This window comes from Eucyclogobius newberryi, unplaced genomic scaffold (assembly GCF_026437365.1).
Source record: "Eucyclogobius newberryi isolate DKJ021-1_F unplaced genomic scaffold, fEucNew1.0.hap1 SCAF_15, whole genome shotgun sequence".
NCBI lineage: Eukaryota > Metazoa > Chordata > Actinopteri > Gobiiformes > Gobiidae > Eucyclogobius > Eucyclogobius newberryi.
This window is the reverse complement of record NW_027315779.1, coordinates 327,065-352,756: the sequence shown is the minus strand read 5'-3', so window position 1 is coordinate 352,756 and position 25,692 is coordinate 327,065. Positions and strand designations below refer to the sequence as shown.

At 41.5% G+C, this 25,692-nt stretch overlaps 1 protein-coding gene and 1 non-coding gene across 2 annotated transcripts in view; both read right to left on the bottom strand.

Annotated features, from left to right (window-relative positions):
• jakmip2 (janus kinase and microtubule interacting protein 2) overlaps positions 1 to 25,692 on the bottom strand; it is a 62,545-nt gene that overhangs the window by 6,234 nt on the left and 30,619 nt on the right. Inside the window, exons 6-20 of the mRNA XM_072445681.1 lie at positions 25,065 to 25,163; positions 23,207 to 23,353; positions 22,997 to 23,137; positions 11,483 to 11,539; positions 11,293 to 11,415; positions 10,150 to 10,278; positions 8,392 to 8,475; positions 7,765 to 7,827; positions 4,832 to 4,930; positions 3,692 to 3,793; positions 2,742 to 2,795; positions 2,595 to 2,660; positions 2,443 to 2,511; positions 299 to 376; positions 60 to 110 (exon numbers count right to left, since the gene is read on the bottom strand). Coding sequence (XP_072301782.1) covers positions 60 to 110; positions 299 to 376; positions 2,443 to 2,511; positions 2,595 to 2,660; positions 2,742 to 2,795; positions 3,692 to 3,793; positions 4,832 to 4,930; positions 7,765 to 7,827; positions 8,392 to 8,475; positions 10,150 to 10,278; positions 11,293 to 11,415; positions 11,483 to 11,539; positions 22,997 to 23,137; positions 23,207 to 23,353; positions 25,065 to 25,163 — 1,362 coding nt within the window. The remainder of the gene's footprint in view (positions 1 to 59; positions 111 to 298; positions 377 to 2,442; positions 2,512 to 2,594; positions 2,661 to 2,741; positions 2,796 to 3,691; positions 3,794 to 4,831; positions 4,931 to 7,764; positions 7,828 to 8,391; positions 8,476 to 10,149; positions 10,279 to 11,292; positions 11,416 to 11,482; positions 11,540 to 22,996; positions 23,138 to 23,206; positions 23,354 to 25,064; positions 25,164 to 25,692) is intronic.
• On the bottom strand, positions 3,502 to 3,610 carry LOC140361293 (U6 spliceosomal RNA). Its single transcript, XR_011926972.1, has one exon. It is a non-coding gene; the product is annotated as a U6 spliceosomal RNA (small nuclear RNA).

The window sequence follows — 25,692 nt, the reverse complement described above, 5'->3', positions numbered from 1 at the left end:
CGATAGTGAGCGAGTGGAACTGTCAAGTCAGTGTTTTCCCACAGAAACACACGTCTCACCTTATCCTGCTGCAGCGCGTTGTACAGCGTTGCCTCCAGCTCCTGGATTTGCTGTTGAGATAAGAGTGAATTATTAGAGTCCATGCTTTCCCGCAGAACGACCGATGTTTTTGCACGTATCTTCGAGTACTTTCACACCCGGGAGAGCAAAAAAATTAAAATCTGTGCAAGTCAAAGCGTGTTCCCGAAGAACAAACTTGACATTTAAGGAGTGATTTTTTTTATGTGACTCAACGCACCATGTAGGCCTGGTCCAGGGCCTGCTTCCTGTAGTCCAGCTCCTCCTCCAGGTAACCCTTCTGCTTACAGAACAGCTCCTGCAAAACACGCACAACGCTGGGTTCAATGTTTGAAGTTAAGACGGCACATACGGGACTGTTGAGTTTGAAATATATATTCACTCAGCAGAGATACTTGTATTTTTGGCCGTTTCTGTGGTTTATCCTTTTACTTTCTTGTTGAATATGATGACGTCACACAAGGAAACTGTCCAGTGCTGAACTCGGGATTACAACGTGTTTGCGTTCGTGCATTTTGACGTGACCAGAGTCTGTACTTTCTTTTATTTTTGTTTTCTCTTTTTCTCCCATGAACATAATAAATTAAATAAAAAGACATACTGGAAGAAGAAGAAAAAGACTATAAATAAATACATTTTATCAATAAAGGATTAAAAAGTATAATAAGGCCTTAGTTATTTTATTACTTGGTTTACGGATCCGCCGCACTTAGATTATTGATTTATACAATATAAATAAAATAAATGATTATAATTTTTGTTTTATAAAGTACCGCCAACAAAGCAAAATAGCATTAAATTAAATGTAAAACGCGGTATTAAGTCAAAAGATAAGAGCGCGTCAAGCAAAAACTCTCGCCAAACTCCTGCGGAAGTGAGAGACTGAAATTGAAATCAAATTTATATTTATATTCCGCCCGCCTGTGCAATATATTTCATTTAAAAATCCGTAAACCAAGTAATAAAATAACTGCGGCCTAAAGGGAAATAAAAAAAAGTTCATTAACAAGGACATTTTTCATGAACATGTATTATTATTATTATTATGATGATTATTATTATTATTCTGATTATTTGTATTATCATATATCGTAAAGAAAAACTCAATGTCAGCGCTGAATCTTTTTGACATTGTTTCTTCTTCAGAGTTTCTCTCGTTTCTCAGCTTTTTGCCTCTTTTTTTTGCCGCCGTCCTGAATTCTGTGTTTTCCCATCGTCTGTAACATAATTATACATTTGCCATTTCTTATCATCCTTAATCATTTTTCTGATCGACTCAATTCAAAATAAGGTGGATTTTTGGCAATAAACTCATGCTTAAAGTAAAAGCTTCACTTAACTTTACAGACGGTTCAATATTAACATGAATCACTTTATTCTCTTTAGAAATGGGTTTGGTGCACGTTGTAACTCTGCAGATATCACAGCCGTTCAGGGATGTACAAACGTCTGTTCCGTACTTGTTGCCCCAAAACAGAACGTTGGCAGGTGAAGGACATTTTAGATACACTTTGAGTTATTGATTTCACTTTTTTCCCACTGAACTTCCCTTTTACAGTGTCACCTCCGGCTGATTTATCGCTTTCATGTTGTGGCCATATTTCATGTTCCCATCGAGTCTTACAGAATGTTCGCTTCCATTTCTGTGATGATTCTAAATCTGCCTCGAACCTTTTGCGAAAAATAAATATGTTTTTTGTTTTAATAAAAATAAATACAAAATTAAACAATTGAAATAAAATAAAAGGTCCAGATGATATAATGGAACGCTTCTGGTGGCGGAACGAGGGATTACACAGACTTGTTTCTATTGAGTAAAGAATAGTATGCTCTTTAACAATGTTTACTAGAAATAACTTGTATATCCTTCTATTTTCACTTCAGCGTGTTGAATTAAACTGTCTTTTTGCACAAATCTGTTTCTCTAATAAAAAAAACCCCTGAATGTAATGTTTAGTCAAAATAGCTCAAATGATTAAGACAAACAGACAAATCAGCGTTAGTTCCCGAGGACATCACGAACGCAGCAGAATACACAAGATTTATTATATGAAACTTACACATTTTGTTGACTTATCATCAAAAGGGTCAGAAAAATGTCTTTGCGGTAAATTGTGCCAAAAAAGTCTCCCAAGTGGAACGTTTCATATTTCTCTACTTTTCAGATATTTCAGATATTTCTACTATACTGTGGAACATTCTTTAATTAAAACATCAGTATATCACACTAAAGAGGTTTTCTGAACGTCTCAATCACTGAAACGATCAATAGATGTTTTTTTGTTACAGGTTGTTTCCAGTTGCATTCAACAAAAAGGCGATTATTACATCACAAACGTGCAAAACTCTACAAGAATTACCAACCATTTCAATCTCTAGATCCACCATTTTCTGGTGAAGCGCAGCCTCCGTCCCTTCGATCTGCTGGATCCACTAGAGGGCGACACATTTCACATTGTTCACTTTAACCGCGCCACAAACGCTTTGGAAAGAGCGATCGAACTGGGCACGAGCACCTTTTCTGCCAACGACAGCACCGTACTCGCTTGGATGATGGCGACCTGCTCCTCGTTTCTTAAATTCTGCAAAACGAAAAGAAAAAGACAGAATAAGAATAAGATACTCGAGTAGAAAATACAACCTTCGTGTGTCCGATGTCTCACCCCGTTGTCTCCGAGTATGTCCAGAAGCTTGATTAAGTCTGGTATGCAAACGTCCTGGAAGAAAGAAAACAGGGTCAATTCAAGCGCAAAAGAAAAGATGATTTGGTTATTTGACACTTGTGATTATTGAGGTCACAATATAGCACTAGCATAGAAGTAATTATAAATACTGAAGTTGATTACGGAGTAGAGTAAATGGTGCAACTGTGAGTGAAGTGAATGGAGGATTTCACAACCAGAGGCGGCGCTGCCCGACAGGCAAAGACAAGCAGTCGTTTGGGGCCCTTCGATCCGCAGGGGCCTCCAGAGGGCAGTACTGAGGCTCGTTACGCTGCACTCCCTGTGAGCGTCCCACAGCATCAGGAGTTTGACTCTGACAGTTTGATGCGATGTCCTTCCCCACTCTCGTACCCGTTCCGCGCTGTTCTTTTCTATTGACTGCAATGTTATACTTTGAGCACAATTCCTTTGACGCTTGTCCTGTCACGTGTTCAGCGACTGAAAACGCTGGCTTTATTTTTAAAAAGCAGAAGAACCGAACTGTTTAATTTGTGAAGTTATCTGGATTATACAGACCCTAAAACACATTTGAAAAGACCATTTATAACAAATACAGGTGCATTATTCAATCAAAATGCCAGAAATCATAATATCAATACTACATTTTATTCTCTGGACGCGTTCAGTGACCATATTTCAGCATTTATTCGGTTGATAATGTATTTAAAAAGTCTCAATATGACACTTGGTGAATTGTTGTAAAATATTGGCGTTTTTTTGCTCACACATTTGCGTGTCATCCTCGCACAGGGGCCATAATAATCTTCTCTGTATCGTTCCAATTTCAGTATATGAGTTAAAATGAATATATGTGCTAAAATGACGTTTCACTTTAGCGTCAGCGGGGAAACGACGTCTCCCTAAATGCACCTTGGTGACGTGGACTTTACCTTGACGCCTTCCTTCATGCAGTAGATCTGGAGAGCGCTGACTCCTTCAGAAAACGGGTGCATCTTAAAATGGTTGAAGGGAGGAGAACGCCTTTCACGCTCCTGCAAACAAAAAAAGAGACGAGTTACGACCGATGAGTGTGGCTCTTCCATTCGAGTGTTTTCAATGCAAGTCGATGCGATCTTGGATCATTTATACAGCGGTGGTTCCTACATATAACGCTCTCCTTCCTACATATTTCACAGTTTAGTGCACTTCCTCCGTCTGCTCACTGGGGGGCGCCTCGTCTGTCTCTCTCAGCCTCTGCAGTGCGCCAGAGTCTCTCACAAAGGACATACATTATACAGTAACCCTCGGACGAGCCGCCACCGGGAACGACGTGTTCTCTGCAAACGATGGTCGATATGAAGATGACGTGTGCGCGTTATGAACCCGATAAACGTCTGCTCAGGGCGTTACTCGCGATCAGAGTCAGAAAAAGTTTTATTGCCGATTCATTGCGACATAAAACAATGATAAAACAACCTATATAAAATCAAAAAGCGTTAAAGAAAAACAAATCTACAATGGGATACAAATAAAAATAGGCTTACTATGTACCGTATTTTCCGTACTATAAGGCACACCTAAAAGCCTTTAGTGCGCCTTATATATGGATTTATTCTGGTTGTTTATTCCGATTGTGTGTGGTACACGTTTTGTTTCGCTTAATGCGCCTTACATATGAAAAAATGATCAAATATAGACCATTTATTGACAGTGCGCCTTATAATCCAGTGCGCCTTATAGTGCGGAGAATACGGTAAAAAAGAGTTACTCCAACATAAAGTCCTACTTGAAATGTCTGTGTAACGTTTTTTGGTGTAATGTTCTGGCAATGGCTAAAGTCATTTATAACTTGCATATTTGACCTAAAACTGCCCGACATTTGAACAGAATTTGCCAAATAAAATAAAAAAGTACATTTCTAGTCGTGTTTAACGTGAATCTGAATTCATAAGGGCTCGTGTCGCAGATATTTTTGGGCCTTAGAATGATTCTGGAGCCTACAGAGGAACAAAAGCACGCCTTATATTGCATAACACGGTGTATGTATTGCGTAGGTTTGGATCATTTACGTGTTCTTTCTTTGCGTTTACCTCCAGCTCCAGGATCCTGAACTCCAGCAGCTCGTTCTGGTCTCTGGAGTCCTGAAGCTCCAGCTGAACGCGACTGGACTCCGACTCCATCTTGTCCAGCTAAAACCCACAACAACAAGAATGACAATCAAACAATACCTTCAATTTATCTGGCAACTTTTAGGACACTCCAAGGTGACATGGCCCAATATAAAAGCTGGATTTGGTGGCACGATTATGTTTTTTTTTAACGTGTTACACTTTACGCACGTCGAAATTGGGACGGAACCAGGACTGAACCAGGAACTAAAAGTGGACTAGATCAAAGCCGCCTTGACTACTGCAACTCCCTCCTCACTGGCATCTCCTCCCATTCCCTCCACAGACTCCAAATGGTCCAAAACTCCGCTGCCCGCCTCCTCACCCACACCCGGTCCCGTGATCACATCACTCCCGTTCTCCGCTCTCTCCACTGGCTCCCCATCAAGCAGCGCATCAACTTTAAAATACTCCTCCTCACCTTCAAAGCTCTTCACCACCTTGCCCCCCCCTACCTGTCTGACCTCCTCATCCCCCACCGCCCCACCCGAGCTCTCCGATCCTCCTCCTCTCTCACCCTGACTGCACCAACATCCCGACTCAAAACTTTTGGCGACAGAGCATTCTCCCGAACAGCACCCCGACTCTGGAACTCCCTCCCCCCATGTCCCACTCTCCCTCACTCACAACATTCAAATCCCGCCTAAAAACATACCTCTTCACCCAAGCCTATGACCTCCCCTACCCCTAGCCTCCTCTACCCCATTGCCTACTCTTCTACCCCCTGTTACATCCCCATCTTTTTCTCTCTACTTCTTCTGTCTTGTTCATTTTATCTGTATATTAATGTGTTCTGTACGTGTTGTCCCCCCTGTCTGTAAATACCCCCCCCTTTTTTATTATGTTCAGCGTCTTTGGGTCACTGAAAAGCGCTATATAAATAAAAGTTATTATTATTATTATTATTATTATTCACATCAGGACTGAAAATGGGCTCAATTTAGGACCAGATAAATAAGAAAATAAATAATAAAGTTTGGAGTATTTGTTCAATATTTGTATTCCCATATCCCACCATCTAAATACAAGTATAGACCAAATATATTGACTATATGTATAGTATAATCTACATATGTATAGATGTGTACAATCAAATTTAGTGTTTTTTTTTCGTGTACTATATTAAAATCCCAGAACAGAGATGTTGTAAAGCAGCTCTCGGGGTCAAAATGAGACCGACGTGTGCTGTCTGCGTCTAATTCTAAACGTCTGATCGTCCGGGGAAACAGGAAGTGCGCCGTTAGCTAATGAAATGCTAACGTGACGGCAAAACTCGCTCCCTCTGGAACGTTACCGACTTTAGACCAAAAGGGTTCGTTTTGGACTTTGTCTTTGGACCAAGTGTTTGGAAAAAATAAGAAAATGAATAGAATGAAAATAAAAGCGCCAATAAAAACTCTTTTTAGCATGTTGGATTTTAGCATGTTTAGCATTAGGAGAGTGAACGTTATCTGTGGACGGCAACGGTAGTTGCGCTTTTCACGTTTTTCCCGACAGTAAAAGAATCAAGCGCAGGATCTTTTACAGTTTGTTAATTGAGTTTTATCCGTTTCCATTTCATTAGCGCAGTTTGCAATTAATTTCAGTTTTAGAGCCTTTATAGCCTCTTTCATGGGCTGAACCGTGATCGCTCTGTAAACTCACTCACTCTGCATTATAACTCTGCTCTGTTGAAAGAAGTACCGTATTTTCCGGACTATAAGTTGCACCTTTTTTCATAGTTTTGGCCGGGGTGCGACAAATACTTATATTTATACTTATATACTTGTACTCCGGAGCGACTTATATGTGATATTATTTGTTATATTCACACTTGCAACCGCATTTCATACTCCAGTGCAACTTATGTATGTTTTTTTTCTTCTATATTATGAATTTTTGGGCTGGTGCGACTTATAGTCCGGAAAATATGGTAAGTAAAAATAAAAGTTGTTGAGCCCTAAATCAAATCGCTTTACATCAGATTTGGACCGGGCAGGTTAGCTTTTCGATACTAGCACTTTAACGATACCTGCTTTACGATACCGGTTCCTGAACGGTCCTTTTTTTTGTACATTAAAGGCCAAAATTGTGCCAAAAACTTATTTCAAGGGCGTAATTAATGTACATTGCATAATCAATCACAAAGGAATGTCGACTAGTGAACCAATTACCGTATTTTCCACACTATAAGTCGCACCTTTTTTCTTAGCTTTGGCCGGGGTGCGACTTATACTTATATTTATACTTATATACTTATACTTATACTCCGGAGCGACTTATATGTGATATTATTTGTCATTTTCACACTTGCAACTGCATTTCATACTCCAGGGCAACTTATATATGTTTTTTTCTTCTCTATTACCGTATTTTCCAGACTATAAGTCGCACCTTGTTTCATAGTTTTGCCCGGGATGCGACTTATGTATGTTTTCTTCTTCTCTATTATGCATTTTTTTGCGCCAAGCAACGTCTCTGGCAGCGTGTAACGTGGCCCTGTGGCTTTTTGTGAACGGCGAGCCTCAGGAACGATCACGTGAGTGGAGCGAGAGCAAACATCACGGGCCAAAATTGTGCAAAAACGTACTTCGAAACGCGCTCGGAACGACGTCTGTTCAGTTTATGACTCAAAACCGAAGCGCGGACAAATGGACAAGAGCCGATGCAGATTCCATGACTTTATTCTTTCGGTTGCAGCGCTCTCCCGGACCTTTTCGTTGTCGTTCCCTGCATCGCGTTCACCATTCGCTGCTCGCGCTCGGTTGTGATAAACGACTTTCGAAGAGCAAAGAGACGACGATGCGACACAATGCTCCGGTCGGAGTATTTGAAACTCTCGTTTAAACGGACAAGTGTGACTGCTGATCCCAAACCTTATCGAGTATCTCCTGGTTCCTCTGCAGAAAGCGCTGCCTCTCCTCCACCCATTTGGAGTCCTGCCAACGAAACACAGACAGTTTAAGTCAGTGTTTGAATACATGCAATATCAAGTTATAGTAGAAAAAGCTTCTGCACACGCCTGGACAAATGAGGGATTACACCGACAATATCAAGTTATGAAAAATAATATATGACACAACTAAAAGTAGTGGTGCAAGTAAGAGTACTGTTACTTCAAACAAAATGCAAGAAAAGTTACCCAACGCATTCAAATAAAGTTCCGTTGGTAAACTATTTATAAGGCATTAATAAGCTTTTGCTATTTTGTAGATACTTATAATACACAAATTTTTTTTTGCGTCAATTAATAATTTGTAAGAGCATTAATAGTGATAGATAAATGTGATAAATACTTGTGAATGCCTTATAATCACGGAAATTGTTTACAGGAATCTTATTTTAAAGTGTTCCCAGTAAAAGTGACTAAGTAAATGTACTACCCATCTCTGCGCAGTCTCAAATAACGATACTTTAATACATAAAGTACATAAATATGGGTAATATGTAAACAGAAGAGTGGTCCAGAGTATTTGTATTTGTTTTATCACGCTGTTTCGTACCTGTCCCTTGTGAGCGAGCTCTTTTTCCAAATCCTCTATTTTGGCTTTGTACCTGAGAACTTCCGCTTTGATTTGATCTTGAGCCTAAAAACATCAATAGAAAATGATTACTTCACAAACTCATAACTAAAAATGAATATTGTACAAACTGGAAAACATTTTATTTGATTGAATCAAGTAGTATTTATCTTGATTTTAGTATATTTTCACTTTCTTAAAATAAGATTTGGCAACAAAAGAAAAACTTATTTTAAGACAATCAAAATATACTCAAAACAAGATCAAATTTACAAATGAATTAACGCTTTTTCCCAGTCTTTGTTCTTGTAGGAAGACCTTAAATAACCATGTTGTATGACTATATTCAAACGTACCGTACTTCCTGGACTTTAAGTCTCACCCTTTTTCATAGTTTTGGCCGGAGAGACTTATATACGATATTATTTGTTATTTTCACACTGGCAACCACAAGAGGGCGCTCTAGGCTCTGAGCGACACAGAAGAAGAAGCTGCACTTCTGTTTTTCAAACTTCCTATAAGTTATTTGTTCTTTTCTTCTGTATCTACCTCTGTATCTACCTGCGTTGCATCAATGGAATTTCCCCATGTGGGACAATAAAGGATTATCTTATCTTATCTTCCTCTGGAGTTTGTGGAGTTGTTTAGAAGTGACACAGAGGAAGAAGAATTCAGTGGATTTAGTGATTTGGGGTCAAACTGATGCTTTGGTAAACGTGTTAGCATGTTCTTTATGCTATAGTTATCTGAATAACTGTTCATATGTTACGCTAACATACCAGACACTTACCACAGTTCTGTCTGTGCCTCATGTAGCTGAAGGTGTTAGCATTAGCATACGTCATGTAGCTGAAGGTGTTAGCGTTAGCATACGTCATGTAGCTGAAAGTGTTAGCATTAGCACACGTCATGTAGCTGAAGGTGTTAGCGTTAGCATACGTCATGTAGCTGAAGGTGTTAGCGTTAGCATACGTCATGTAGCTGAAGGTGTTAGCGTTAGCATACGTCATGTAGCTGAAGGTGTTAGCGTTAGCATACGTCATGTAGCTGAAGGTGTTAGCGTTAGCATACGTCATGTAGCTGAAGGTGTTAGCGTTAGCATACGTCATGTAGCTGAAGGTGTTAGCGTTAGCATACGTCATGTAGCTGAAGGTGTTAGCGTTAGCATACGTTATATAGCTGAAGGTGTTAGCGTTAGCATACGTCATATAGCTGAAGGTGTTAGCATTAGCATACGTCATGTAGCTGAACGTGTTAGCATACGTCATGTAGCTGAAGGTGTTAGCGTTAGCATACGTCATGTAGCTGAAGGTGTTAGCGTTAGCATACGTCATATAGCTGAAGGTGTTAGCGTAAGCATACGTCATATAGCTGAAGGTGTTAGCGTTAGCATACGTCATATAGCTGAAGGTGTTAGCGTTAGCATACGTACACCTATTCACCATGTTCTCTCATCTGTTATTGTTTTAAACTGCATTTACAGATGAAATGTCTGTTCTTGGTCTTTTATTGGACTTTATTATTTATTTATTGGCTTTTTTTTGGCTGATGCGACTTCTACTCCGGAGCGATTTACAGTCCGGAAAGTACAGTAATTATTGTTTTTATTCACGCTTATGTCCTCTTTAGCTCGTCTTCGTTCACTTGCGCGGATCAAAATCAAAAGTCGATGACGTAGCGGTTCATATGGTTCAAAGCGCTACAGTTGGAACAGAACAAAGTTATGGTTGGTGCACTGGCCTTGGCCTCCATCTCGGCGTCCAGCATGCCGCCCTTCTGCTCCTGCAGCAGAGCGTAGGCGCGCTGCAGGGCCTGGTACTCGCGGGTCAGCTGACGGAAACGCAGCTCCGACTCCTCGTTCGCCACGGCCTGGGTCATTGACAAACGAGGAGGTCAAAGGTTAGTGCAGGGCTGTTTTTGCCTCGCACAGAGGTTAATGCGTCATATCGAAACATGAAGAGTGGCAAAGTCGCATGAGAAACGATGGTGAGAGATGACATTTTCTCCTGTGGGAGCGCCAAACTAAAATGTGAAATGGTCTAATCACGAATAGAAAAGTCTACAGCGACAATATTTAGTTTATACTCGACATCTAAATAAAGAAAATCAAGTTAACTGTAGAAGTAAACCAGGTAAACAACAGGAACGCCGGAGCTACATCCCATTCATCACTGATACAGACTTTGGGATCAAACGTAATCCAACTGAATACCCGTTTTTTCCCTAAATAAGATGTTTCCCAGTCCATTTGTTGGGGGAAATAAGCGTTGAGCGGCGAGTTGGAGTGTCCTTAATCTCCCCCTGCCGTTAGCACACAAGCTAGCTAAGCTCTGTCCAGTCGGAACAATAACAGAGAAGCTACTTTTAGACATTTTGCCGTTTAAAGTTAGCAATTTGAGCGAAATGACAGCTCTATGAACAAAACGAAGGCCAAAAACACCAAAGAATCAAGTTTTATAAGTCGTAATGTCGAGTATTTTCATATAAAAGAACGTGTATGAACTCTTACTGGCTTTCATTTTGCCTCTTATGTTATGTTACTGAACTTTTGCTAAAATATGGCCTGTTTACCACAGTATTAGTAGCAGGTCTTGAACAAATAATACATCATTATTATTGTCATTCTTGTGGTTTTTTTTTCTCCAATATTCTAAACGAAGCGAATAGATAACTTATTTTTCTCAACCTCTTTTACTTACGTAGACATGAAGACATTATTACGTAAAGAAAAGTGATTTGTCTCTTATAATACTTCAAAATCAAGCAGGAAAAATAAGGTAAAACGCACAAAAGCATCAGTTATTGTTAGTTTGATTGTCTAACTTTCACATACATGAACAGAGTCGGTGTACACATGAAGCCAAAGGGGGTTTGGTCACTTACGTCTTCTATGTCCTCGTCCGGAGTGGCTGGGGTCCGGTCCATCCGAAACGAGGCCACGGACGAGGTCTCGGAGTCCATGGACTCCTCGTCGTAGCCGAAGAACGTGTCCACGACAATATGTCTCTGTGGGAAGAGGTCATTACAGAGGTCGTTATAATCTGTACAAAAACACAAGAGGACAAACGTTTACCTTGATCGGCCTGGAGCTTCTTTTATGCCTTTTCTTTCTGAGCAGCTTTTCTCTGTCCTGGAAAAGAAAAGATCATTTATTGAAGCCTGTTCCGACTAAAACCTGTCACAAGCAACATTTTGAGGATTTTTTACCAGGTTGCACCAAATAAATTGTATATTTGCTGGAACCCGACCCAACATTTTACAAGTGGGTTGATAGGTGGGTAATTAGGCCCGAGCGCCACAAACTGGTGAGAGGCCTATCAATCTCGTAAGGCCGTGCGAAGCACGGCTGCGAAAGTGCGCACGTAGTGCGCACGAAATCGAGCGCGAAGCGCTCGCCCACTTCCAAACACTCACTAACGCATTCCTTCACTCATGCACGCCCCGTGCATACTAATTAGTAGTAGGAAAATGGAACATTACCGTTGTAAACGGGCGAAGCCCGTGCAAAATCAAATCAAATCAAAAGTGCGCACTAAACGAGCACTTTACATTGAGATCCCCATATAAAGCACTCATTTGCGCTAAGTAGCTCACGAATACGTTCCCCATCTCTTGCATGTTCCGTGCATATAAGCATGTAATGCAAAAATTGAACATTATTACTGTATAGAGGGCCAAAAACACAAAGTGGGCGGAGCCCACTCAAAATTAACGAAAGTACCCGTCAGTGACCAGGGACCCACACCATGAGGTAATGGTACATATTCCGAAAATGTATAGTTTATGATATTTGTAAAATGGGAAACATTGTTTTCGCATCGGAATATTATTAGGCCCGAGCCCCAGCAGGGCGGAGGGCCTATTGCTCCCGCAACGCTGCCGAACGCAGCGACCAAACATGCGGGCGCAGCCCGCATGTTTGGTACCCCGTCGCCCCTGGCAAGTACAGTGAACTAGCCCATGCCGAAGGCATGGATCATGCATACTTACTCCTGCTATGACAGAAATAGTCAACAATTAGTGAATGGGCGTAGCCCATTCACTAATTGTTGACAACAGCAGCGCGAAGCGCTGCATTCCTCCAAAAACCCTCCTGGCATGGTCCCGTACGCGAGAATCCATGCCGCAGGCATGGGCCATGCTTGTATCTGCTCAAATCAATGGAAGTCTATGGGGAGTGGGCGGGGCATCCCGACGGAATAGGGAGTGACGAGCGCGTAAGCGCTCGTAATGATGATTCCACCCCATGGCGGCATCGGGAAGGCTTAGAGCTTTCAAACAATGTATAATTTGTTGTTATAGTGGAAACGGCTATATTGTTTTTGCTAAAAATATTATTATGTGGGACAATAAAGGATTATCTTATCTTATCTTATCTTATCTTATTTTTTTTATTATTAGGCCCGAGCCCCAGCAGGGCGGAGGGCCTATTGCTCCCGCAACGCTGCCGAAGGCAGCGTTGCAACTGTTCGACCAAACATGCGGGCTGTGCCCGCATGTTTGGTACCCCGTCGCCCCTGGCAAGTACAGTGAACTAGCCCATGCCGAAGGCATGGATCATGCATACTTACTCCTGCTATGACAGAAATAGTCAACAATTAGTGAATGGGCGTAGCCCATTCACTAATTGTTGACAACAGCAGCGCGAAGCGCTGCATTCCTCCAAAAACCCTCCTGGCATCGTCCCGTACGCGAGAATCCATGCCGCAGGCATGGGCCATGCTTGTGTCTGCTCAAATCAATGGAAGTCTATGGGGAGTGGGCGGGGCATCCCGACGGAATAGGGAGTGACGAGCGCGTAAGCGCTCGTAATGATGATTCCACCCCATGGCGGCATCGGGAAGGCTTAGAGCTTTCAAACGATGTATAATTTGTTGTTATGGTGGAAACGGCTATATTGTTTTTGCTAAAAATATTATTATTAGGCCCGAGCGCCACAAGCTGGCGAGAGGCCTATTAATCTCGTAAGGCCGTGCGAAGCACGGCTGCGAAAGTGCGCACGTAGTGCGCACGAAATCGAGCGCGAAGCGCTCGCCCACTTCCAAACACTCACTAACGCACTCCTCCACTCATGCACGCCCCGTGCATACTAATTAGTTGTAGGAAAATGGAACATTACCGTTGTAAACGGGCGAAGCCCGTGCAAAAGTTCGCACTAAACGAGCACTTTACATTGGGATGACGACCGCGAAGCGGTCGTCATCCCCATATAAAGCACTCATTTGCGCTAAGTAGCTCACGAATACGTTCCCCATCTCTTGCATGTTCCGTGCATATAAGCATGTAATGCAAAAATTGAACATTATTACTGTATAGAGGGCCAAAAACACAAAGTGGGCGGAGCCCACTCAAAATTATCGAAAGTACCCGTCAGTGACCAGGGACCCACACCATGAGGTAGGAAAGCGCGAGCGCTTTCCGAAAATGTATAGTTTATGATATTTGAAAAATGGGAAACATTGTTTTCGCATCGGAATATTATTCTTTCTTTCTTTCTTTCTTTCTTTCTTCTTCTTCTCGGGACCAACCCCCCTATTTTTCACCCAGTGAACATTGACGAAAAGTCACAAAAATTTGCACACCTCTAAAAATCGTGCCTCTCTACATTCTGGCTATTTCCCTTTTCTAAAATAAAAAAAATTGGCACGTCAGCGCCACCAAATGTACCAAAAATGCATTGAGAGATGGGAAATGACCCAAAAAAAATCTGATCGTAGAATCATGAAATTTGGCGCAGAGGTAGATGGTGACAAGAGAAGTAAAAAATATTATTACGGCAACGCCGTCCCCCGAACCAAATGTCGGCCATATTGCTTCAAAAATGGCTAAACATGACTTCGGAGTCTTTCCAAACGTCGTACTTTTACGAACTCCTCCCAGGGCGTTGGCCCTAAAAAGCTGAAATTTGGTGAAAATGCTACTGAGGAGTGGGACATCAAAAGTTATCCAAATTACATTGATACCTCTCACGGTCTCTGTGCGGCGAAGCCGCAAACTGTAACTAAAATTTCAGAAATCTCCCATATTTAAAATTTCTGCCGTTTGCGCAGATAAAGTCCGAATTGCGTCAAATTAGAATCAGTTGTTAAACTCTTTGCCCTAAACCTACTTGAAGTGAAATAAATTCATTTGGCGCCACAGCGCCCCCTACAGATTTTATATGGAGGTTAAATGTTTAGTTTTGCGAAATTATATGAAATTTGACACATAACTCAATTTTAGCATCCCCATCAAAAAAGTCAATGAGACCCATGTCATAATTGTTATGGCGTTGCCGTAACGATGACCGAAACCTCCCATGTTATTCCAATGGGGCCAGAACATGTTTACACTTTAGACTTTCACAAACTCCTCCCAGGGCGTCAGCCCTATTAACCTGAAATTTGGTGAGACTCATCTTCAGGACCATCAAAAGTTATCCACATTTTCATTCAAAGAGTCACGGTGTCTGTGCGGCAAAGCCGCACATTTTGCCAAGAATTCAAAATAAAATTGCTTTTTGATGGTAAAACAAAGGGGAGAACATGTGACAGCGTCACAGATTCAGCAGTAGGCGTGATAAAAGAACAATTGGGGCGCGTTAGCGCCCCCTCCTCTTGCGGCGTGGCGGCGGTGTGGCGGCGGCGTGGCGAGGGCCGATCATTGCCGCTTGCGGCTATATTTATTATTATTTTTCTTGTTCTTCTGCTTTGAACTCTAATTTGACCCCCTGAACATGCTCAAAAACTCACCAAACTTTGCCCAAAATTCAGAATCGGCGAAAAATTTTGTTTTTTCTGGGCCATTTTTTTTTTCGTTAAAAAATGGCGCGACAGCGCCACCGACAAAAGTCAAAATACATTGCGCCTATGGGAGACGCCCCGAGGTCAACTTTGTCGTAGAGCTACGAAATTCGGAACACACATTCCTCTCGTGAGGACAAAAAAAAAATATTATTGTGGCCACGCCCCCAGATTTACCCTATGGCCGCCATCTTCCATTGAAAATGAAAACACGCTGTGTTAGCCATTTTGTTCACGTCAAACTTTGACGAACTCCTCCTAGGGCGTTTTGCCCACCAACTTCAAAATCGGCGGACGTCCTCTGGACAAGTGGGGCATCTAAAGTTATCCAATTTTTTGAGATACCTTTTACGGTCTGTGTGAGGCGCAGCCGCAAAGTTGGACAACTTATTTTGGAATATTGTAGATCTAAAAATTGCTCCCATTTGATCAAAACAAGTCCGATTAGGACCAAATTTGAATCAGTTGTTAAACTATCTAGTTTGGACCAGTTTAGGCTGACAAAATTGAAATGGCCGCGATAGCGCCCCCTACAGAGTGACCTTTAAATTAACATTGAAGGTCAAAAATTAGTTTTACCAAAATTGTCTAAACTTTACCCAAAATTCTATTTTGCCGTCCCGATCACAAAAGCCAATCAGACAAATGCCTTAATTTTTACGGCGTAGTCGTAACGATGACAGAAACATACCATGTTATCCCTATGGGAAAACCACAAAATCTCTCAAATTACCACATTTTTATGTTTCACACTTTAACGAACTCCTCCTAGTGCGTTTTGCCCACCAACCTCAAAATCGGTGTACGTCCTCTAGACAAGTGGGGCATCTAAAGTTATCCAAATTTTAAGGATAACTTTTACGGTCTCTGTGCGACGGAGCCGCAAACGTTTCCCAGAATTCTGACTATTTGGCCTTCAGAGTAGCCTATAAACAATAGAGTTTTTCCAAATGACATGACATTTTGCCATCCCCAAAATAAAAGTATGAGAGCCAAAGTCATATTTTGTACAGCGTAGCCGTAGCGATGACAGAAACATCCCATGTTATCCCTATGGGGAAACCGCAAAATCTCTAAAATGACCACATTTTTACACTTCACACTTTAAGAAACTCCTCCTAGGGCGAAAGCCCGATCAAGTTGATATTTGGGGAGAATCATCTACACAAGCGGGGCATCAAAAGTTATCCATATTTTGATTTTAAGTACTAGGGTCTCTGTGCGGTAGAGCCGCAAATATATGTCACAAATGGGAAAAACGCCAAATCCGTGAAATGTTCACATTTACGCTTCACACTTTAATGAACTCCTCTGTGGGCAATAGCTCGATCAAGCTCATATTTTGGGAAAATAATCTACACAAGCGGAGCATCAAAAGTTATCCATATTTTTATTCCAAGTGTCACAGTCTCTGTGCGCTGGAGCTGCACATTTGACCGACATTTGTGTTCATTTGCACTGGTTAAGCACAGCATTGTACATGTACAATGTGTCGCTGTCTTAGTTCTTAGACAATTGCGTTAGCGCCATCTCTGTAAAATGCAGAGAGCAGAGTCGGAAGGCCGGCGGCCCGCGAGGGCCGTTGGATGCCGCTTGCGGCTTTAATTTTTCTTGTTCTTCTTCAGCGCTTTGATCTCTAATTCGACCCCCTGAACATGCTCAAAAACTCACCAAACTTTGCCCAAAATTCAGAATCGGCGAAAAATTTTATTTTTTCTGGGCCATTTTTTTTCCGTTAAAAAATGGCGCGACAGCGCCACCGACAAAAGTCAAAATACATTGCGCCTATGGGAGACGCCCCGAGGTCAACTTTGGCGTAAAGCTACAAAATTCGGGACACGGATTCCTCTCGTGAGGACAAAAAAAAAAAAATATTGTGGCCACGCCCCCAGACTTACACTATGGCCGCCATCTTCCTTTGAAAATGAAAACGCGCTGTGTTAGCCATTTTGTTCACGTCAAACTTTGACGAACTCCTTCCTAGGGCGTTTTGCCCACCGACTTCAAAATCGGCGGACGTCCTCTGGACAAGTGGGGCATCTAAAGTTATCCAATTTTTGAGATACCTTTTACGGTCTGTGTGCGGCGCAGCCGCAAAGTTGGGCAACTTATTTTGGAATATTGCAGGTCTAAAAATTGCTCCCATTTGATCAAAACCTGTCCGATTAGGACCAAATTTGAATCAGTTGTTAAACTTTCTAGTTTGGACCAGTTAAGGCTGACAAAATTGAAATGGCCGCGATAGCGCCCCCTACAGAGTGACCTTTAAATTAACATTGAAGGTCAAAAATTAGTTTTACCAAAATTGTCTAAACTTTACCCAAAATTCTATTTTGCCGTCCCGATCACAAAAGCCAATCACAAAAATGCCTAAATTTTTACGGCGTAGTCGTAGCGATGACAGAAACCTCCCATGTTATCCCTATGGGAAAACCACAAAATCTCTCAAATTACCACATTTTTATGTTTTACACTTTAACGAAGTCCTCCTAGTGCATTTTGCCCACCAACCTCAAAATCAGTGTACCTCCTCTAGACAAGTGGTGCATCTAAAGTTATCCAAATTTTAAGGATAACTTTTATGGTCTCTGTGCGACGGAGCCGCAAACGTTTCCCAGAATTCTGACTATTTGGCCTTCAGAGTGGCCTATAAACAATAGTTTTTCCAAATGACATGACATTTTGCACTAAATTCTAATTTGTCATCCTGATCATACAAGTATGAGAGCCAAAGTCATATTTTGTACGGCGTAACCGTAGCGATGACAGAAACATCCCATGTTATCCTTATGGGAAAATCGCTCAAATCACCACATTTTTACGCTTCACACTTTAACAAACTCCTCCTAGGGCGATTGTCAGATCAAACTCATATTTGGGGAAATCATCTACACAAACGGGGCATCAAAAGTTATCCATATTTTGATTTTAAGTGGTACGGTCTCTGTGCCGTGGAGCTGCAAATATACTGTCACAAATGGGAAAAACGCCAAATCCTTGAAATGTTTACATTTACGCTTCACACTTTAACAAACTCCTCCTAGTGCGTTTGCCCACCAATCTCAAAATCGGTGTACCTCCTCTAGACAAGTGGGGCATCTAAAGTTATTCAAATTTTATAGATAACATTTACGGTCTCTGTGCAGCTGAGCCGCAAACTTTTCGCAGAATTTGGACTATTTGGCCTTCAGAGTGGCCTATAAACAAGAGTTTTTCCAAATGACATGACATTTTGCACACAATTCTCATTTGCCATCCCCAAATTAAAAGTATGGGAGCCAAAGTCATATTTGGTAAAGCGTAGCCGTAGCGATGACAGAAACATCCCATGTTATCCCTATGGGGAAACCGCAAAATCTCTAAAATGACCACATTTTTACACTTCACACTTTAACAAACTCCTCCTAGGGCAATTACCCGATCAAGTTCATATTTGGGGAGAATCATCTACACAAGCGGAGCATCAAAAGTTATCCATATTTTTATTCCAAGTGTCACGGTCTCTGTGCGCTGGAGCTGCACATTTGACCGACATTTGTGTTAATTTGCACTGGTTAAGCACAGCATTGAACATGTCCAATGTGTCACTGTCTTAGTTCTTAGACAATTGCGTTAGCGCCAACTCTGTAAAATGCAGAGAGCAGAGTCGGAAGGCCGGCGGCCCGCGAGGGCCGTTGGATGCCGCTTGCGGCTTTAATTTTTCTTGTTCTTCTGCTTTTTGATCTCTAATTTGACCCCCTGAACATGCTCAAAAACTCACCAAACTTTGCCCAAAATTCAGAATCGGCGAAAAATTAGATTTTCTCTGGGCCATTTTGTTTTTCGTTAAAAAATGGCGCGACAGCGCCACCGACAAAAGTCAAAATACATTGCGCCTATGGGAGACGCCCCGAGGTCAACTTTGTCGTAAAGCTACGAAATTCGGGACACGCATTCCTCTCGTGAGGACAAAAAAAAAAATCATTGTGGCCACGCCCCCAGACTTACCCTATGGCCGCCATCTTCCTTTGAAAATGAAAACACGCTGTGTTAGCCATTTTGTTCACGTCAAACTTTGACGAACTCCTCCTAGGGCGTTTTGCCCACCGACTTCTAAATCGGCGTACGTCCTCTGGACAAGTGGGGCATCTAAAGTTATCCAATTTTTTGAGATACCTTTCACGGTCTGTGTGCGGCGCAGCCGCAAAGTTGGACAACTTATTTTGGAATATTGCAGATCTAAAAACTGCTCCCATTTGATCAAAACGAGTCCGATTAGGACCAAATTTGAATCAGTTGTTAAACTTTCTAGTTTGGACCAGTTTATGATGACAAAATTGAAATGGGCGCGATAGCGCCCCCTACAGAGTGACCTTTAAATTAACATTGAAGGTCAAAAATTAGTTTTACCAAAATGTTCTAAACTTTACCCAAAATTCTATTTTGGCGTCCCGATCAAAAAAGCCAATCAGACAAATGCCTTATTTTTTACGGCGTAGTCGTAGCGATGACATAAACCTCCCATGTTATCCCTATGGGAAAACCGCAAAATCTCTCAAATATCCACATTTTTATGTTTCACACTTTAACGAACTCCTCCTAGTGCGTTTTGCCCACGAACCTCAAAATCGGTGTACGTCCTCTAGACAAGTGGGGCATCTAAAGTTATCCAAATTTTAAGGATAACTTTTACGGTCTCTGTGCGACAGAGCCGCAAACGTTTCCCAGAATTCTGACTATTTGGCTTTCAGAGTGGCCTATAAACAATAGAGTTTTTCCAAATGACATGATATTTTGAACAAAATTCTAATTTGCCATCCTGATCATAAAAGTATGAGAGCCAAAGTCATATTTTGTACGGCGTAACCGTAGCGTTGACAGAAACATCCCATGTTATCCTTATGGGAAAATCGTAGAATCGCTCAAATCAGCACATTTTTACACTTCACACTTTAACAAACTCCTCCTAGGGCGATAGCCCGATCAAGTTCATATTTGGAGAATATCATCTACACAAGCGGGCCATCAAAACTTACCCATATTTTGATTCTAAGTGCTACGGTCTCTGTGTGGCGGACCCGCAAATATATGTCAGAAATGGGAAAACAGCGAAATCTCTAAAATGACCACATTTTTACGCTTCACACTTTTACAAACTCCTCCTAGGCCGATTGCCCGATCAAGCTCATATTTGGGGAAAATCATCTACACAAACGGGGCATCAAAAGTTAGTCATATTTTGATATTAAGTGGTACGGTCTCTGAGCCGTGGAGCTGCAAATATACTGTCACAAATGGGAAAAACGCCAAATCCTTGAAATGTTCACATTTACGCTTCACACTTTAACAAACTCCTCCGTGGGCAATAGCTCGATCAAGCTTTACTTTGGGAAATATCATCTACACAAGCGCGGCATCAAAAGTTATCCATATTTTTATTCCAAGTGCTACGGTCTCTGTGCGGCGGCGCAGCAAATTTGACTGACACTTGTGTTGATTTGCACTGGATTGGCCATGTCCAATGTGTCGCCGTCTGTCAAGTTCTTTTTTTATTCAACACACAATAAGGGCGCCATCTTTATCAAGTCAAAAGCGCAGAGTCGGAAGGCCGGCGGCCCGCGAGGGCCGTTGGATGCCGCTTGCGGCTTTAATTCTTTCTTCTTTCTTCTTTCTTCTTCTCGGGACCAACCCCCCTATTTTTCACCCAGTGAACATTGACGAAAAGTCACAAAAATGTTCACACCTCTAAAAATCGTGCCTCTCTACATTCTGGCTATTTCCCTTTTCTAAAACAAAAAAATTGGCGCGTCAGCGCCCCCAAATGTACCAAAAATGCATTGAGAGATGGGAAATGACCCAAAAAAAATCTGATCGTAGAATCATGAAATTTGGCGCCGAGGTAGATGGTGACAAGAGAAGTAAAAAATATTATTACTGCAACGCCGTCCGCCCAACCAAATGTCGGCCATATTGCTTCAAAAATGGCTAAACATGACTTCGGAGTTTTTCCAAACGTCGTACTTTTACGAACTCCTCCCAGGGCGTTGGCCCTAAAAAGCTGAAATTTGGTGAAAATGCTACTGAGGAGTGGGACATCAAAAGTTATCCAAATTACATTGATACCTCTCACGGTCTCTGTGCGGCGAAGCCGCAAACTGTAGCTAGAATTTCAGAAATCTCCCATATTTAAAATTTCTGCCGTTTGCGCAGATAAAGTCCGAATTGCGTCAAATTAGAATCAGTTGTTAAACTCTTTGCCCTAAACCTACTTGAAGTGAAATAAATTCATTTGGCGCCACAGCGCCCCCTACAGATTTTATATGGAGGTTAAATGTTTAGTTTTGCGAAATTATATGAAATTTGACACACAACTCAATTTTAGCATCCCCATCAAAAAAGTCAATGAGACCCATGTCATAATTGTTATGGCGTTGCCGTAACGATGACCGAAACCTTTCATGTTATTCCAATGGGGAAATCGCCAGAACATGTTTACACTTTAGACTTTCACAAACTCCTCCCAGGGCGTTAGACATATTAACCTGAAATTTGGTGAGACTCATCTTCAGGACCATCAAAAGTTATCCACATTTTCATTCAAAGAGTCACGGTGTCTGTGCGGCAAAGCCGCACATTTTGCCAAGAATTCAAAATAAAATAGCTTTTTGATGGTAAAACAAAGGGGAGAAGATGTGACAGCGTCACAGATTCAGCAGTAGGCGTAATAAAAGGACAATTGGGGCGCGTTAGCGCCCCCTCCTCTTGCGGCGTGGCGGCGGTGTGGCGGCGGCGTGGCGAGGGCCGATCATTGCCGCTTGCGGCTATATTTTTTATTATTGTTATTTGCTACTGCAGCTGCACTATTTGTTCCATCATTCTGAAACACATGAAGAAGTAAGAAAATAGTAATAAATGAGCCGCTTGTTGTGCACATTCCGGGCGGAGCGCTGAGGACTGACCTTGGTCCTGATCACAAACAAGAGCAGCTTTTTCTGCTTTTGCTCCTGAACGTCGGAACTCTTTCCCCCTGAACACAAGAGCTGCTACTTCTGCCTCTTCTGGGTTTCTTCTGGCTAAAAACTTTAAATTGAGGCTGAGCTAGACATTTTTATGACATTTACCGTGTATTTTAATATTTTGTGTATTTTAATATTTGAAAGTTACGTTTGTGTTTCAATTCCCTTGTATTAAACCGTGTATTCCTTTCTTGTGTTATAAATATCATTATTTTATTAATTTTTTTATTCAACATTTTGATGCATGCCCTTTTTTTATATGTTCTGTTCTTATTATTTTGATTCTGAGCCCGGGCTGGGAATCACAGGGTCCCTCACCATGCGATAATATGACGGTTTTGCGATACACGCGATAATCGATATATTGCTCAAGATATTGTACGGTAAATCACAATTTTTCAAAGAACCCAACACATTTCAACAACACTTTTCTTTTTCAAACCTGCACAAACTCAACAAATGAAATATACGCCCGTTTTAATGGGTCAAAACGGTCAAAATGTCAAATGTTTTGCGCAGACAAGTTTATTTTCTTAAAACAAGCAACAAAATTGTCGCGCGGTCACATAATAATTCTGGAAATCATTCCAAAAATGACTCATGGCGATATATCGACACAGCAGCCCACGATATCGATACTGTATCACCAAATTTAGTATCACGATATAGCAATATATATGAATATTTCGGCACAGCCCTGTTCGAAATTGCACTTGTATTGGGTCATTGCACTTGCAGCACTCTAGGGGGGGAGCATCTGTGTATCAAATGTGAATAAATGTGACCTTTGACCTAATGACGGCGGCGTACCCTGGTGAGCTCGTCGATCATGCTCTGCTGCTCCAGAACCTGCAGCTTCAGGAAAGCGATCTCCTGGTCGTCGTGCGCTTGGTCCAGATCGTTCAGCGACTTGAGTTTCTTCAGCGGCGGATGCGAGCTGATCTTGTCTTTCTGCAGAGGCGACGCACAAACGCTCGTTAAACACCCGCTCGCCGGACGCTCACGCCACGCTTCGCTCACCATTTCGGAGTTTTCCCTGGACAGAGCCTTGAGTTTCTCCTCCAGCTTTTGGATGGTCTGACTCAAGTCGTCGTTTCGCTTGTGGAGCAGCTTGTTCTTGTCCAGTAAAGGTCTGGACTGCTTCTCTCCTTCTCGCACGCGCTTCACCTTCACACAAAAACACACGGCATTGGACTTTATTAACATTTATAATACACCAAGAACACGTCAGCGCCTCTAAGTATATTTCTTATGTTTGTGGTCTGATTAGTCCGGATGTAGACTTGGTTTGCACCCGTTTCTCGTCCTGAATTAGTCGCAGTTGAGTCCCGTTTTACAGTATTTACGCCGTGTGCAAAAGTGAACATATTCAAAATAAGTTTTTGTTATACCGATTAAATTTTCAGACGTAATAGCCAGAAGAAAGAACCACAATAATAATTACAGTTATTTCACTATATCCATCCCATAAGTGACTATTGTACCGTATTTTACGGAGTATACATTTTTTGGGGGAAATTTATTTGACCAAGATCAGACATTTCATCTGTAAATGCAGTTTAAAATAATAACAGATTAGAGAACATGGTGAATAGGTGTACGTATGCTAACGCTAACACCTTCAGCTACATGATGTATGCTAACGCTAACACCTTCAGCTACATGACGTATGCTAACGCTAACACCTTCAGCTACATGACGTATGCTAACGCTAACACCTTCAGCTACCTGACGTATACTAACGCTAACACCTTCAGCTACATGACGTATGCTAACACTAACACCTTCAGCTACATGACGTATGCTAACGCTAACACCTTCAGCTACATGACGTATGCTAACGCTAACACCTTCAGCTACATGACGTATGCTAACGCTAACACCTTCAGCTACATGACGTATGCTAACGCTAACACCTTCAGCTACATGACGTATGCTAACGCTAACACCTTCAGCTACATGACGTATGCTAACGCTAACACCTTCAGCTACATGACGTATGCTAATGCTAACACCTTCAGCTACATGACGTATGCTAACGCTAACACCTTCAGCTACATGAGGCACAGACAGAACTGTGGTAAGTGTCTGGTATGTTAACGTAACATATGAACAGTTATTCAGATAACTATAGCATAAAGAACATGCTAACAAGTTTACCAAAGCATCAGTTTTACCCCAAATCACTAAATCCACTGAATTCTTCTTCCTCTGTGTCACTTCTAAACAACTCTTGCGGTTGCCAGTGTGAAAATAACGAATAATATCACATATAAGTCGCTCTGGAGTATAAGTCTCCGGCCAAAACTATGTAAAAAGGTCAGACTTGAGTCTGGAAAATACGGTAGATAAAAACAATTTTGAACGTTGACATCTTTTCTTAAACACCACAAATGGAATAATTTAGATTCTATTTCATAAATCTAAAGGTGCTGTACCTGTTTTTTACTGTTTCTAGCGGTCCAGACTCATATCTATTCACCACAATTAGCAGCGTTTCGCTAACAACAGCTAGCATGCTAACAGAGTATCCTGCCTGGTTCATAGATGAAAATAAACGCTCCTTAATTAAGATAAGATAAGCCTTTAATTGTCCACACAATGGGGACATTTTGGTGTTGCAACGCAAGTAGGTACAGTTTTTAAAAAGCTTTTATATAAGTTATTATTTTTCTTCTGTACCTACTTGCGTCACATAGGCGTCACACGGCGGTTTGACCCCAAGAGCTCCTTTTACAATAAATCTGTACTTTATTACATGAAAACAATCAGGTACTGGCCCTTTAAATAATGAAACGCTGCATATCAAGATGTCAGGAGAGAGCGCCATTGTAAATAAGCGCGATAGCAACATTTTAAACCATCGTTTTAGACTCACCAGTTCATTCCGTTCGTCGACCAGCAGAGAATTGCGATCTTCCAGTTTGCGTATCGACGAGTTGAGCTCCGCCATGCGCCTCTGGTTTCTCCTCAAGTCCTAGAAGTAAACGCAGCGGTGTGTGAGAAGGGGCAGAATTACGTAACGGTTGGCGTCGGTAACCAGGACAATGGAATTAGACATGATGTAGAACGGCCCTTTTTGTCGTGTTTGTATTGTGCAACGTTTCTGATGTTTATGGTTCCAGCTTCACTGCAATTTACATACGGCTTTCTTTTATTTATTTAACCTTATTATGTATTATTTATCCAAGCCGGTTGAGAATTAACTCTCATTAGAATTACCATATTTTTCCGGAATATAAGTCGCACTGGAGTATAAGTCGCACCAGCCAAAAAGTGCATAATAAAGAAGAAAAAAACATGTATAAGTCGCACTGGAGTATGAAATGCAGTCGCAAGTGTGAAAATAACAAATAATATCACATATAAGTCGCTCATGAGTATAAGTATATAAGTATAAATATAAGTATAAGTCGCACCCCGGCCAAAACTATGAAAAAAGGTGCAACTTAGAGTCAGGAAACTACCGTAAACGTCTTCAACTTGCATTGTGTTTAAATTTGTAA